The sequence below is a fragment of the Pteropus vampyrus genome, unplaced genomic scaffold (assembly GCF_000151845.1).
Source record: "Pteropus vampyrus isolate Shadow unplaced genomic scaffold, Pvam_2.0 Scaffold311, whole genome shotgun sequence".
Classification (NCBI taxonomy): domain Eukaryota; kingdom Metazoa; phylum Chordata; class Mammalia; order Chiroptera; family Pteropodidae; genus Pteropus; species Pteropus vampyrus.
In genome coordinates this window covers 2,389,148-2,404,696 of record NW_011889092.1, presented here as the reverse complement: position 1 = coordinate 2,404,696, position 15,549 = coordinate 2,389,148, and the positions used below count along the sequence as shown (strand labels likewise).

Genomic DNA, 15,549 nt, shown 5'->3' with positions numbered 1-15,549 from the left:
ATAAAAGGACAATGCATCAACGACCAAGTGAGGTTTATCCCAAGAATACAGGGTTGGCTTAATATTCAAAAATTAATCAATATAATTCACCACATTTATAAGTGAAAATAGAAAAACCAGGCAATGGACACAGAAAACTCACTTGATAAGATCCAGTATCCATTCTGAAAAAAGCTCTCAGCAAACTGGGAAAAGAAAGTAGCTTCTTCAATCTGATAAAAGGCTTTTTAAAAACCCACAAGTGCTAGTCATTGTGAGCGTGCAAACTGTGAGTTTGTGAGGTTTTTCAGATAAAATATGGCTAAAAGCTTACAAAGTAAATGGAAAAAGGAACGTGTGTTCTGAAAAGAGAAAAAAGAATGCCCTAAAGGAGCTTAGCAAACTTAAAAGTATTTTTAAAGTAGATCGTGATGTTTTAATGAAAGATGTTCAAGAGAGATCAACTGTCGTGGTCCCCGAACATTGTGGAGAGAAAACCCAATGTGTGGCGAAAAATGAAAACGATAACATGAAAATAAAAACTTATTAAGAGAAACAAAAAGTCTTCTGGAACATCATGGACAGTATCCCATATGGATGAATCAGAGGCAAAGAAAAACGCTGAAGGCAAAGAGAAAGAAAGGAAAGGGGGAAAGCAAAGCAAAAGCAGTAAAGGCAGCAAAGGCTTTGGCCTAGTAGACTCTTAAAAGCTTGAAAAATGCCACATGTGACAGATCTTTGATTAGAATGTATACACTGATTTCAGCTTCTACCAAATGAAAACTTTGTTTCTATATTTCAACTTGGCCTTTTTCTTCATTCATTTCAAACCTAACATAACTCTTCACATTTATTTTGAGGACTTGAATAAAGTATTTTCTTTGATGAATGAAAGCTATACTGATATTTTAATTGAATGCTGTCAATTAAATATGCAGCAATTATCAAACATCAAAATTCTATCAAGTACTAAAGTGGTTGTGATTGTTTGGTCTTAGTAAAGAAAAATTATACTGACAAATTTGAGCTAACTCAGATTTAAAGAAAACTACTATAAGTTATGTTAAAATATAATGTGAGTGGGTCTTAAAAGCAGTACTTGTTTAGAGTTCCGCTTTTATATAATTCAGAATAAATGGTATTTTCTCTAAATTTTGTATTTACTGTGAAAGAGGAAAAACACTTTCCCTCTAAGATTAGAAACAAAAGGTCCGCTCTTATCACTTCTCTTTAACACTGTACTAAATATACTAACCAGGGAAATGAGGCAAGAAAAAGACTTTTTTAAAAAAAGGCCTCTAGATTGGGGGAAAAAAACTTTCTTTACTAGAAGACATGATTGTCTAAGTTGAAAATCTGTTGAAAATAAGTGAGTTTAGCAAAGTTGTAGAATATAAGACCAATATAAAAAATTAATTATATTTCTATATATAAACAACAATCAGGATTTTTTTACAATATCATTTACATGGTAAATTTTATGTTATGCATATTTTACCACAATTTTGAAAAATACTATTTACAACAGCATCGAAACCTATAAAATACTTAGAGATAAATCTGACAAAAGATATGGAAGACCTATATGCTAAAATCTACAAAATATTACTAACAGCTTATCTCCTAAATAAATGGAGAAATATACATTGTTCATGAGTCAGAAACTCCATATTGTTAAGATGTCAGTTCTCTCAAACTGATCTATAGAGTCAATGCAAATCCAGTCAAAATCCCTGGAGGCTGTTTTATAGAAACGGACAAGCTGACTCAAAGACAAATAGCCAAAACAACTTTGAAAAGAAAAACAAAGTTGGAGGGCTAACATTATTACCTGACTGAAAGAATTATTATAAGACTATTGTAATCAATATGTTGTTGATATTTACATAAAGACAGACAAATAGAATAGTAGATCTGAATAGAGAGTCCAGAAAAAAAACCCACAATTATAGACACTGATTTTTGACAAAAGATTCAAGGCAATGCAGTGGAGAAAGGACAGAATTTTCAACAAATGGTTGGGACATCCATAAGCACACACACACACAAAAAACACTAGAATCCACACTTAACACCATATACAAAAATTAATACAAAACAGATCATAGGCCTAAATGTAAGACCTAAAACTGTAAAACTTATAGAAGAAAATATAGGAGAAAATGTTTTTGTGACATTGGGTTAGATAAGAATTCCCTATATATGACAGCAAAAATATGATCCATAGGAGAACAAATTGATGGATTGGACTTCAGAGAAATTAAAACTTTCTGTTCTGCAAAAGACACAGTTAAGAGAATGATAAGCCGTAGACTGAGAGAAAAGTCTTTGCATAGCATATATACCATAAAGGATTTATATCTAGAATATATTTTTTAAAACTCTCAAAACTCAACAATGAGAAAACAATGCAATTTAAAAAAAATAGGCAAAAGATTTGAACAGATAATCCACCAAAGAAGATAAATGAATGGCAATCTAAGTACACGAAAAGATGCCCAACATTCTTAGTCATCAGATAAATGTAAAATAAAACCACTATGAGATACCACTACACTATTAGAACGGCTAAAATTAAGAAGAATGACCATAACGAGTGTTAACAAGGTTATGAAAAAACTGAAAGTATCATATACTGCTAGTGGGAATGTAAAATGATACAACTACTTCGGAAAAAGTCTGACGGTTTCTTAAAAATATAAACCTACCATATAATCTAAGCACTCCATTCCTAGGTATTTACCTAAGAGAAAAGAAAATACATATCCATACAAAGACTTGTACATGAATGTTCACAGCAGCTTTATTTGTAATAGCCCCAAACTGGAAACAACTCAAATGTCTATCAACAAGTAAATGAATAAAAATAAATCTTGGTATATCTATTCAGTTTAATACTACTTTGCAATAAAAATAGATGAACCCTCTATATATATGCCATATGAATGAATCTCAAAATAATTATGTTGAGAGAAAGAAGCAAGAATTCTTTTAAAGTACATATTACATGATTTCATTTATATAAAACTCTATAAAATGGAAACTAACATAGTGGCTGAAATCAGTTTGGGGAGGTGTAGAGGAGAAATCACAAAGATCTGTGAGAAACCTTTAAGGGGTGATGAATATATTCACTATCTTGATTGTGGTGATGGTTTCACAGTTGTATACATGTGTTAAAACTTTTTAAATTGTACACTTGAAATATTTACACCTTATTGTATTGTCAATTACAATACAATGAATCTTTCAAAAAAGATGAAATTGAGCTAAGGCAGTATCACAGAGATGCACAAAAACTATATTAAAGAGGTAGAATACTCAGGACTTAATCACAGAAATAGGTGAAAGATGCTCAGTTTCCTTTATTAAATGAGAATACAATTAAGACCTTTTATCCTCAAGTAGCTATTTAATATAAATAGAAAATAACTATGATAAGTGTTAAATCACTGCATTGATGGTAGTTGTTTTTTATCTGAAAATAATGTAAGAGCAAAAAGGCAATGGTATCTTTCTGTCCTACCTCACATACACCAACAAACTAATGGCTGACGTATTTAACCAAAGTACCTGAAGATTAACTTGGCAAAGTAATCTTTAGAAAGCTAAAGAACAGAATAAACATATTCTCATTGGCTTTATGCAGAGGTAAAAAAGGGGTGCCAACTCTTTAATATTGATCTGACTTTTGAAATGGTTTAGACAGAAGTCCAATGCCACCTGGTCCCATTGTGTTATGTCAACAGAGAGAGAGTAGATCTATTGGGTTGCCTCTGTAAAAGCATTCTAGTTCTACAGTACTGTTCCACTGCTTCCTGTGAAAACTCCTGTCCTACAAAGAATAGCACAAATAGAATTGGAAATCTGTGAGCTTCTTTCATTATTTCCATAAGCCTACTAGAAAATAAACATTTTCTCAGGGCAAGGTTCAGAGTCACACTAGAATACCAGGTTCTTTTGCTTTTAGCTGGAATCATATTATTTAGTTGGAATCATAATTGATGGTTAAGATTTTTGATCCATAAAAATAAGGAAAGAAATTATTACTTAAGAAATATGCTTTGTTTGGCATATAGCATCCTTTAAAATCTAGTGTCCAGGAAAAGGGAGAAGAATCAGAAATGAAACATTTTGCTTAGAAGAAGGGAAGCCATGCTTTATAAGAGAATCCTCTTAGGTCAGCGCCTCCCACCACCACTCACAGTATGTTACTGTTACTGTTTCCACTGACTCAAATATGTAAACAACAGTTCTAATCCCAAAGATTCTACAAAATCTACCTGGCATCCCTTCCTTTAAAGAACTGCCATTCCCCTTACCTCACAGGTCTTAAGAGGGATTAGAATTTGCAGCACCTCCCCAATTCCCAAATATACTCTCTCATTATCACTCCCCTACATAAGTGTGTGATCCAAACTATGCCATCTGATTCTCCCTCCGCATATCTGATGTTTGAGCAAAGACACTTAAAGATGAGAAATTAATGAAGCTGAGACATCTAAGAGTAGAAAAGGCCAATGCCCTAGTCCCTGTTGCTAGGATCCCTGGAGCTGCCCTTGTTCTTGATCCTTCCTCAGTTACGCTTGTTTAGCTCTTCCTTACTTAATGCTTTTATTTTGTATAATAATTTGGCTGGTCTTTATCTTCAAGTCAATTTCCCTGATGACAGGAATATCTTTGTTATTCATGGTGGGCTCACAGGATCACATTTGAGTTCATGCTAGTGAGATGAGTCTGGATGGGTGCTAGTCACCACAAAGACCAATCAGTGACTAGAGGATTAGGGCTTTGAGCCAGGTGACATCAGCCTAATCTTCAGGGAGGAATAGGGAATAGCCAGTGATTCAGTCAATCATGCTTACATAATAGGACCCCAATAAAAACTCTGCACACTGAAGCTCAGTTGAGCTTCCTGGTTAGCAAACATATTAATGATAGATGGGCCAGTAGGATGATATGTTCTAATTCCATAGGGAGAGGAAACAGAAGCTCCACATTCAAGACCATCCCAGAACCTCACCTTATCAGTCTCTTCTTTTGGCTGCTCCTAATTGTTAGCCTTTATAACAAAACTGTAATCATAAGTATAGCACTTTCCTGAGTTCTGTGAATCATTTAGCAAATTATCAAACATGAGGGGAAATGAAAAACCCATGATCCTGTAGCCAGTTGGTAGGAGTACAGTTGGCCTGGAAACACCCACAGCTTGTGGCTAGTTTGGTGTCTGAAGTAAGTGCAGTCTTTTGGAGGACTGTGCCCTTAACTTGTGAAGTAAACACCAATTCTGGGTGGTTAGTGACATAATCGTATTACATTATTTCACTTAATCACTCCTCTGACTCATTTTCCTCATCTGCTAGTAAATGGAGATAAGAAAACATACTAAATATTAAATCATAGTATTTACACTTCATAAGGTTTTTGTGAGAAATACATGAATTATTATACGTAAAGCACTCAGAACAGTGCCTAGCACATACCAAACACTACATAAATATTACGGCAGTTTCTGAGTTGTTGTTTTTATTGTTAAAGTCCAGAGCTGGCTAATGTAGAGATCATCAGGCTTTTTTGCTAAAATCTAAATTACACAGAGAAAGACTGGCTCCCAACATTAGTCAGAAACCTTAACAACACTAATCACATAGATGGTACTGACGTTAGCCAGCTAATGTTCTGAACACAAATCAACACTGCTGATATCTACATTATCTAGTGAAACTCAGACCAGCCAGTATGAGCCAGCGCCAGAATATTACATGCTTTTCATAGCTCTGGAAATCATCACTCCAGAGAGATTAGGAGACTTGCTCTGAAAAATGAAGCAAATTGTTGGAAGGACTAGTATACAAGAAGATTCTCTCTTTTAGTATGTCAAACCACCAGGCATGACACATGGGTAGCAAATCCTAAAATTGTACATATATATCACTTCTCAGCTTAGCTGTGAGCTAGATCACTGTGCATTGTGTGTACCCCAAGAAAAACGATTTATTTGATGTGAACCCTGAGGAGTTTATCTGCTGACATGGACTCCCCATAGTCAAATGAGGGCCCGTATTTTATTAATAATAAGAGCCTAGCAGCTACTTGCTGACAGGGGCTTCTCGGGTACTCTGTAAGCTGGGAAGAATCTCAGACGGATCTCTTGGGTTCCCATACTTTGCCTTGCTTGTTTACGTGGTCTGAATCAGCCACTGCAGGGAAGTCCTGGTTTGTCTTTCTACCAACAGACTGAGATCTGCCCCCATCCAATCAGAACTGCACAATTTGGGTACCTATTTACGTAAAAGGACTTAATTGGGAACCTGGGTGGGGAATTTTCACTATAAAAGGTGGCCTCCCCTTTGTCTCAGGAGAACACAATCTAGGTTGCTACCTGAATCTGTGTCTTTGGGATGTAGTTCCTTTGCTGAAATAAATGCTTTTAATTCTTAATTACAGTCTAAAATTAATTCTGGTTTACAATTGAGATTTTTTTTTTTTCTCATCAGTAATGGAAACCAACTCCTGAAAACACATTCCATTGTCTTCCATCTTCCTGTCATTTAGAATACACTTAGAAGTGTTCCAAATAGTTGCTAAGGCCAGCCATAAATAAAGTTCTTACCAGAAAATTGTCTTAGGTTGTTTTCTAGTATTATGATTTAGTCCCTCTGTTTCTGCCCTTTCTTGATCACTTTCTCTCCCCAGCTATTTCTGTGTGAACTTTCAGAGAAGGCTAGGAATGCTCTCCCTGCCATCTTTCATTCTAAGTCCCTACTTATGAAAACCACTCTTAAAATCCGGGCGCCATGTCTTCGTGTTATTACATAAAAAAGAGTAAACTAAAATTAAATGGTACTAATAGAAGAATTTTCCCAGCAGTGCTGGTGTAATTCCAAAGATCATTTCACTGCTAGATCTCTCATCAGTAGACAGCCCAAGTTGCTCAAGCGCCATTAAACAGAAGCCCCCACAAGAAATTCGGCTTCTAAAGCTTTCTGTATAGCTAATTATGCTTCTTCTAAACTGATAAAAACACAGAGTTAACAAGAACTATTAGCCTGCTCATCCTAGAACCAGGATTAGAATCCAAGTCTTTCTGCTTCAAATCTAATGCTTTCCATCTACATTATAGATGATCCCTTCCAGATCTAAATTATATAATCTTAGGTAACAATTTAAACACAAATAGAAATTGTCTCATCCCTACCAAAACTGGTCTCTACCACCAGACCAGTGTTTTCAAATCAAGATGGTATGGAAAGGCTCTGGCCTAGACAGCAGAAGGCCCAAGTCTAAGTCCTGGCTCCACAATGAAAAGTAACTTTAGAAATCTAGGCCTGAGGTTCCTCATCTGCAAAATCTGGGACTCTGTTGATCACTTTTGTTTAACCCTTCTTAGCATCAAGACCTACCCTAAGAGTAGGGAAGAGATTGCTTCCAATCTTGTTAGTATCAAAGGAAGCTCTAGTTATAAAGAGAGAGGAGGCAAAAGCCCTGTTTTTCCTTTCCCTGTCAAGTCTCATACAACTAGACATGTTCTTTCACTCAGAACTCTGAAGCAAATGCTCCAGAAAAAATGGTAACCATGGTTTAGCAATTTTACACATGAAAAAGATCTAATGTTTTTATTTAATAAGTTCAACATGAGTCAGCAGAGCAGTGTGACTACTGAAGGCCCCAATGTCTACTCAGGCTGCACAGGTCCAGAACTGAGAAGCTAATAGTCCTTCTCAATTCTGTGCTGATCAAACCACACCTGGGTGGTCTGTGTCCAACACTAGGAGCCATTACCTAAGAAAGAGATTAACAAAAGTGTTTACAGGCAGGAAACCAAGATGAGAAGGAGGCTTAGAAAACATGTTTTCTTCAAAGAACTAGAACTATTTAACCTAGAAAAGAAAAAACTCAGGGGGGCAATCACCTTACTTCCATCCAATCTTTAAATCATCTAGGACTCAGCAGAGCTTGGACCAAAAAAGGGGCTGTCTCAAAAGGCCAGCAAGCTCCCTATCTCTGAAGCAGCAGAAACTTGGGGATAGGGGAAAGCTAGTGAGGAGAGAGGTAGGGATAGGATGGAATTCAATTACAATTCTAGTGAAGAGCAACCTCAACTCTGGAGGACCTTCCCCCGTTCCCAGCACAGTGATTATATTCATTCTTATTCAATGACCGTATGTAGAACCATTTTGATAATTCGCTCTTTACTAAGCATTTTATATTCATGTCCTTTCAAGGCCAAATTGCTGCCCATCCTCTCTCTTCTCTAAACCTGCCAGCAGCTAGGATTGACAACCAGGCTGCCTATTACCTTCTGAAGATTTCCATGCCTTCCATAGGTCCTCCACACTGATGAGCTTATCCTCACCATGGAAGGTGCTGTGTTTCACCGTCGGGTCATGGTAATTGAGGTCTTCCCTCAGGAACTGCAAGGGAAAAGCACACAAGTCACAAGAGATACCCAGAAACCAGTGATTAAGATCTCCACGTGGGTCGCCTAGCTATCCACAGGACACCCATCCACCTAATGCACAAGAGTATCACACCACTCATGTATCCTTCCATGCGCCTATGTCCTGGTTTCCAACAAGACAGCCTTTTCTTCTTTGTTATGTTTCACTTGAATAAATAAATAAATATGAGTAAGAAATTCCTTCCTCATTTTTTAATTATGGAAAGATAATAAATGATAGTTAACTAGAATTCATTAAGCAAGAAGAAGAAAGGAGAGGAAGAATTAACAATTTTTGAGCACTTATTTATACACTAAACAATATTCCAAGAACCTCTACAACATTTTCTCATCTAATACTCACAACCAATGAATTGTCACACTAATGTTACAAATGAGAACAGTAATATTCTCAAAAGATAAAGCAACTGGCCCCAAATCACATTAGTTTTATTTAGAAAGGTTAAATTATTTGCTGTGATGGCTTTAATATATGTCCATGATTCTTTGACAATCCCCCCACAAAAGGTAAATTCCCCTCCCCTTGAATATGGTCTGATGTTAGTGACTCATCTTCCAACAGAATGCAGCAGCAGTGATGTTGAGTGACTTCCAAAGGTAGGTTAGAAAAGGCAATATGGAGTCTACCTGGCTCTCTCCCCTTTGTGACACATGCTTTGGAAGTCCTGAGCCACCTTATAAGAAGCCTGGCTACCCTGAAGTCACCATGCTGGAGAGATCATGTGGAAAGACTATAGAGAGATGGAAAGAGATGTCTGAGCAGCCCCAGCTGTGAGACTTCCAGCCCAGGAGTCAGACATGTGAGTGACTGAGACTTCAGGCCATTCTAGCTCCCAGCTTTTGAGTCACTTCACCTGATGAGCTGTCCCTGCTGAGCCATACCCAGATTGCTGTTTTAGGCCACTAAGTTTTGGGGAAGTTTATTATACAGCACTAGATAACTGAAATGCTTGCTCAAGGTTGCAGCTGATAAGTGATAGAGGTAATATTCCAATCCAAGATACCTGACTGCGTAGTCTAAATTTTTCCCCTGTACTACATATTCTGTCCTTTAATTATCTGGATTTCTTTCATAATATACTCTTACAAGAAAGAAGAAAAACAAAAGAAATCAAAGCTTTTAGAAATTTAACTAGTAATTAACTTCACAGATAGTCAATCAGCCTGATTCTTAACCTCATTAGTACAGGATTGAACCCTGATCATTAGCTGCTTTCCATAGAGCCTCAAACATCAAAGGAATATGCAATTCTGGTCACTACTCTCACCAGAGCACATTTTAGTAGAATTTTCAGGAAATGTCCTCCTATCCATCTTGCCTTATCTCAGGGTCCAGGAAAAAAGGTCACATCCAGAGTAATGTCAGTAAATGTTGTTGACAAAATGAATAAATGACTGACATTATGGTCCCAGATTTCCTAGACCCATAATCAAAGAGTACTTGCCTCCCTTGGGTTTGCAGACATTAAGACATCTGGACTTAATGATCCAGGAGAGAAGTTTGAAGAGAGTCCACACTGGAACATTCTCAACCTAGTCAGAGCATAGGCTGCTGAGCACAAGGAACTTGACAATGACCACAACTATAACATAGCACTGTCCAATACAACTTTCTGTAATGATGGACACGTTCGACATCTGTCCTGCCCAAACAGTTGCCACTAGGTACATATGGCTATTGAGCACTCATAATGTGGCTTGTGTGACTAAAGAATAAAATTTTTTAAAAATTAATTTAGATCTAAATGGCCACATGTAGCTAATGGCTACATATTTGAATGCAGCTCTAATACATTCTAGTACCTGGAGTATAGGTATGGTCTAGCTACACTCCCACAAAGGCTAGAATGGTGTACTGAAGTCAAGACCTCTGGTTAGATGAGGCTGTAAAAGTGGTGTTCACATAAAAATGTTTAACAGCTCTTTTCGCCCTCTGGCCACAACTAAATTCAAGACCCTCTGATAGATTCTCCAGTACCCCAGTCTCTCATCTGAAATTGTTGAGAGAATCTACTTTTTAACAAGGTTTAAGCAGGTGATGAAGAGCCCAAAGCCAGGAGATTTTTAACTCTTAGAAAGTAAGCTAAGTATTTTTTGATTTTTCAATAGTCAGCCTTTTAGGCCAACTAACATTCAATTTATTTTATGTTATAAGTTGTGGATCTTAACATTTTCTTGCCAAGTTGCCATCCAGTTATCTCAACCCCATTCATTAAATTATCTGTCTTTCATTCCTTCTTGGAAAACATGATTTAATAATAAATTAAGTCCTTACATGTAATGGGGTATATTTCTAGGGTCTCTATTCTTGTGTACTAAACCATATTTCTATTTTTGTGCTAATACTTGACTGTTTTATTATACTCTGTATTTTATACTTTAAAAAGTTTTTTTCTAATGTTTGGACCCCTTCTTCCCATGGCTCTTCTAATTCAGAATATTTCTTCTGAATTTCAGCTGCTTATTTTTCAGAGTGAATATAAAACAATTTTATTAGTTTTATTGAGAGTCTGCTTGCTCTCACTGGAGCTCTAAGTGATGAGATCACTAGACCTCACACACCAGGGAGAGTTAGAATTCCCATTTTCTCTATTGGCTCAGATCAATAAACCTTTCCTTACTCCAAACTCTGAAGTTTTAAGTTTTAGTCTTTCAAAGCTTTGGGCACACAGACTTTGAACCAGTAATGCTAACATCCTTTTTGGGTAAAAGAGACAATAATTTCTTTAAAGCAGGAAAAAAGAATAGGGAATGCCAAGAGTAGCATTATTAGTGGTTTGCCATTTTAATTACAGAAGTCAAGGAAGGTCTCATTAAGAATGTGGCTTTTAAGCAAATAACTGAAGAAAGGCAAGAGAATAACTGAAAGAAGAGTATCCCTACAATGGAGATGGTAAATGCAAAGACCCAGAGGCAAGAACAGACTTGGTTTGTTCAAAGAATAGCTAGGAGGCCTGTGTGGCCCGAAAAGAAATGAGAATAGGTGGTGAATAGTAGGAGAGGAACTCGTAGGAGAGGAACTCAGGAAAGCAACAGGTGTCCAGATCACAAAGGGCTCTGTAGGCCAATATAAGGACTTTGACTTTTACTCTGAGATGGAAGCCGTTGGAGGAATTTGAATAAAGGTGCAACATGATCAATTTACATTTTTAAAAGGATTTCTCTGAATATTGTGTGGAGAAGCAGACTATAGAAAAGCAAGGGCAGATGCAGGAAAACCAGTCAGGTGGCTATTGCAATAATCTAGGTATGAGCTAATGGTGGTTTGAAACAAGGCAGTACTGTGGGAATAATGAGGAGTTGTGAGGTTCGGGATATATTTTAAAGAGATCAAATCTGTAATCCTTATAATTTCCTAGTTTTGATTCATCAGGTTTTTTAAGGTATACCCTACTTTGGTCCTCCTAGGCTCCGACCCAGACCCTCTTAATCTAAAACTAGGAAACATATCCTATACGCAGGCCTTAGGAGCAGTAACACCAAAATCTCCAAGGAAGGGTATTTTCTGCCATTACCAACTAACTCTGGGATACATGTGAGACATATCAGCTGCTTATAGGGAACCAACAAGAAGTAGACTGCTTTTTATTGCCAAGTCTGAACACTGAGGTATATGGAGAGCAAAGAGGCTCATGGGAAGAAAATACACAGAGGATCTGCATAGAGGTTCGCATATAAGCTCCACTGGTGCCTCAGAACAAGCAAAGGAGTGTAGGGTCAGAAAACAAGGGCAGCAAGAAGATGGTGCCAAATGCGGAATGTGGGCTGACAGAAACTACATGAAGGAAAGGCCTGAGGCTGAGTGGAACCTCTTTAGAGAACAAAAAAGTAAAGCTGCAACAGTCAGGCCTTAAGAGTAAGAAAAGCTATGTATTATAAAAATAAAGAATTCAGACCTATAGAACAGACCCCTTACTTCCTGTGTGACTTTTGAGCAAGCTGATACAGGTTATCGCTTGTAAAATTCGTAATCTTTTAGCAGTAAATGAAATGGGATATCTCTTGTAGAGTTCTTAATCTTTTTAGTAAACCTAGTTTTCTCCTCTCTTTTCTTTAGGAAAAAGGCCCTCTCCCTCAGATCCCGATAATTGCCCCGAAACTGGTGACTCAGATCCTCTGGCTGTTGATAAGGGACTGAGGCAGTACTTCAGCAGGAAACCCAAGACTTCGCCCTAACTAAGGCAGAAAGGGGAAAAGCTCCATAGAACCCCAATAAGCAGGGACGACGACCCTTCTCAGCAGAAAGCAGATACAGAAGGAGACCTCTCGACCCTCAACATCCATACTAATAATAAGGGGGTTCATGGCTCTTAGAAAAGAAGCCAGAAAGTTAGGAGGTTTTGGGTCTGCCTGCAAAGAAACTGAGGTCATCCTATCATAGAAGGGGTCCACCCTAATCCGCCCACAATTAAGCAAGCCAGAAGGCATTTTTAGGCTTAAAGTAACTCATAGAAAGAAACAAGTGAGCAGAGAATTAGGTACTAGTTTAAGCCAGTCATTCACACCTGCGCAATGAAGACCCCGGTGACCTTCAACTCACCTGAGTCTTATTATACCATCATTATAATATGATGCATATACCCAGTTCATTAATATCATTATAACGGACTGAATTCTGGGAACAAACATGCACAGAAAGCAAAATGATGAATCACTGAGTCCTGTCAATCTTAGTTGTCAAACAAGGAAGCCCACCCCTCTAAGAAATAGAGATAAAAACCCCAAAGGTAATAGCAAATAGAGATAAAAACCCCAAAGGCTTTGTTTCCAGGCCTTTTGAGCCACGCATCTCTTGCTCAGGTCCACTTCCATGTCTAGAAGTGTACTTTCCCTTCTAATAAAGCTTTTCCTTTCTGCTGTATTTCGGTGTCTTGCCCAATTCTTTGTTCGAGACATCAAAAACCTGGACAATGCTCCAAGAGAAAAGCCCCACTCTCCCGTAACAAAGCTCCTTAGCCTCTCTGACCCTATTTTCCCTCAAAATAAGGGCTAATTATCCCTTTCATTTGAGTGTGATGAGGGTTAACTGAGACCTGTTTGCAGAAGTCATAAACTGCCTTTGTATATGTCTTTTAATGGCCAGTAGAGCATTTTATAAATGAAGTTATGTTTACAAACCAAAAACTTTACCAAAAAAAAGTCCAGCTTTTCGAGCCATCTTAAAAAAAAAAAAAAAAATCAAAAGATCTAGATGAGCTCCAGTGACAACTTTAGAATTTTACATAGAGACTTAAGTGCCACGATTTGATTAGAAGGGAGGATGGTGGCAAAGGGAGTTGTCGTGAAATTGTGTTTGCACAGCAAACATTGTTTTTATGTAGATTGTTTAATACAAATTAATTTTAAAACGCAACATTTTTATGAACACGTTTTTATTCACATTTTACTTAAAATTAAGAAAAAATCGATTGTCCATATTAAAGAGTATTTTATATATTTGTACTTTGGGGCAGCTTGGAGGCAAGGGAGTTGGTGCTGCGGGAAATAATGAGGGCCTCAAGACCCCATCACCTGGTACCACTCTTCCTGGGCTCACATACCTGGCAACAATCTGCCAGAGCTGAGCAGCAGCTGCCCGCTGCTGAAGAGGCATGTATGTGCTCCCTAGTTGGCCTCAGCTTTCCTCCCCGCAACTCACAGATATATGTATGTGCATTTATACTCAGTTATGATACCCCTGGCCCCTCAGAGGCACCGAGCTTGTGACTCCTCATGTACACAAAAGCAGTTTGTAAGTTTTAAAGTACAACTTGAATGTTAGTTGTGGTTATTATTGGGAGGAGAGTGAGATAAGGATATGAAAGTAAGAAAAAAGCTTCTTGATCAAAAGTGACTCTTCTGTGTTTTCACAGTCCCTGTGTATATACCCTTATCAGTCTCATTATGTGTCTACCTCCCCTAAAAAAAAATACACTCTCTGATAGAAGGTCCCAGTTGCCCAGCCATATACATGTCATACAAGAATGCAGTGTTGAACTAAAACTCTGATGTTCAATATACTTCAGGTAGGCATTACCACCATATTACTCTGAAAACTGTTCTACATCCAGCTAATAGCTAAACTCTGATTTAAGACCAAGTATAAAAGCAACAAAAAGAAAGAAAGAAAAAAAAAACCAAAGAGGCAACTTTTGGTTCCACAGGGCTTACTATTTCAGACTCAGAACAAGCAGCTCTTCTCTCAGGGAAGTCTAAGAAGGCTCCCTAAAAGTTATGCCTTACCATGGGGAATGCAGCATTGGCTAGAGCTACAACTTAATAGCTCTCTGAAGAGCCAAGCTACCAGCTGTCACTAGGTATATTTAGCTCTATGAGCTCAGAAAAGTGATCTTCCTGGCAGTGGCACAAAGCATGCAACCCCATCCCAAGTGTTAAGCAGTAGTGAGGAGTGTGAGTGAGAGCAGAGAGGAAGGGAGACATCTCTCTAGAATTCACTGATGGAAAGCCAGAAAAGGAGCAGCACATCTTTGGGTGCAGGGATTTGGGCAGTTCTCTTGGGTTCTTCCTTGGAAACAATTACTCCTCCCTCCCCTTTCCAACCTTGTTCCCCACTGCTCACCTTCCACCTCTCCCTCACCAAACCACACCGCCTCCAGTCCCACTTCCCCGACACACACAATATTTAGAACCCAGAGACTTATGCCCCAGATCTGAGAAGCTTCCCAACTCTTGTTCACCTCTTGAACGTCTAGGAAGGACCCACGTTTTAGCTACGACAGCTCTGAATGACATTTATAGAGAGTGCTGGGATGTGGATGTCTCAGAGTGAAGTATCTGTCTTCAGTGGTATCAGAAGCGATCGCTCAAGGGCAGGGAGAGGGCGGTCATTTCACACTCACCTTAGTACACCTAGTCTCACTTCTGTTAGTCCATCACCAGAATAACCTTTGTAAAGTACAAATCTAATTATACCAACATACCTACCTAAAATCTCATGGCTCCTATTACCTACAGGATAAAGTCTTAGCTTCTTATTCTTATATTCAAGGCCTTTTATAATCTGGCCTATAAACTAACTTCCCAGTCAGCTTTCTGGCCACTCTCCCTTCCTACCAGATATCTATACTCCAGACCAGGGGTCAGGAAACGATGGCCATGGGTCAAATCCA

The 15,549-nt window shown here is 38.0% G+C and overlaps 1 protein-coding gene and 1 pseudogene across 4 annotated transcripts in view; one reads left to right on the top strand and one right to left on the bottom strand.

The window, feature by feature from the left end:
* STIM1 (stromal interaction molecule 1) overlaps positions 1-15,549 on the bottom strand; it is a 181,420-nt gene that overhangs the window by 54,131 nt on the left and 111,740 nt on the right. For all 4 annotated transcript variants that reach the window (XR_896932.2, XR_002776663.1, XM_011377442.2 and 1 more), the window contains exon 3: positions 8,279-8,393. Coding sequence is in view for 2 of the 4 variants with exons in the window: in XM_011377442.2 (XP_011375744.1) it covers positions 8,279-8,393 (115 nt within the window). In the remaining 2 variants the exon portion in view is untranslated. The remainder of the gene's footprint in view (positions 1-8,278; positions 8,394-15,549) is intronic.
* On the top strand, positions 298-787 carry LOC105303673 (annotated as a pseudogene).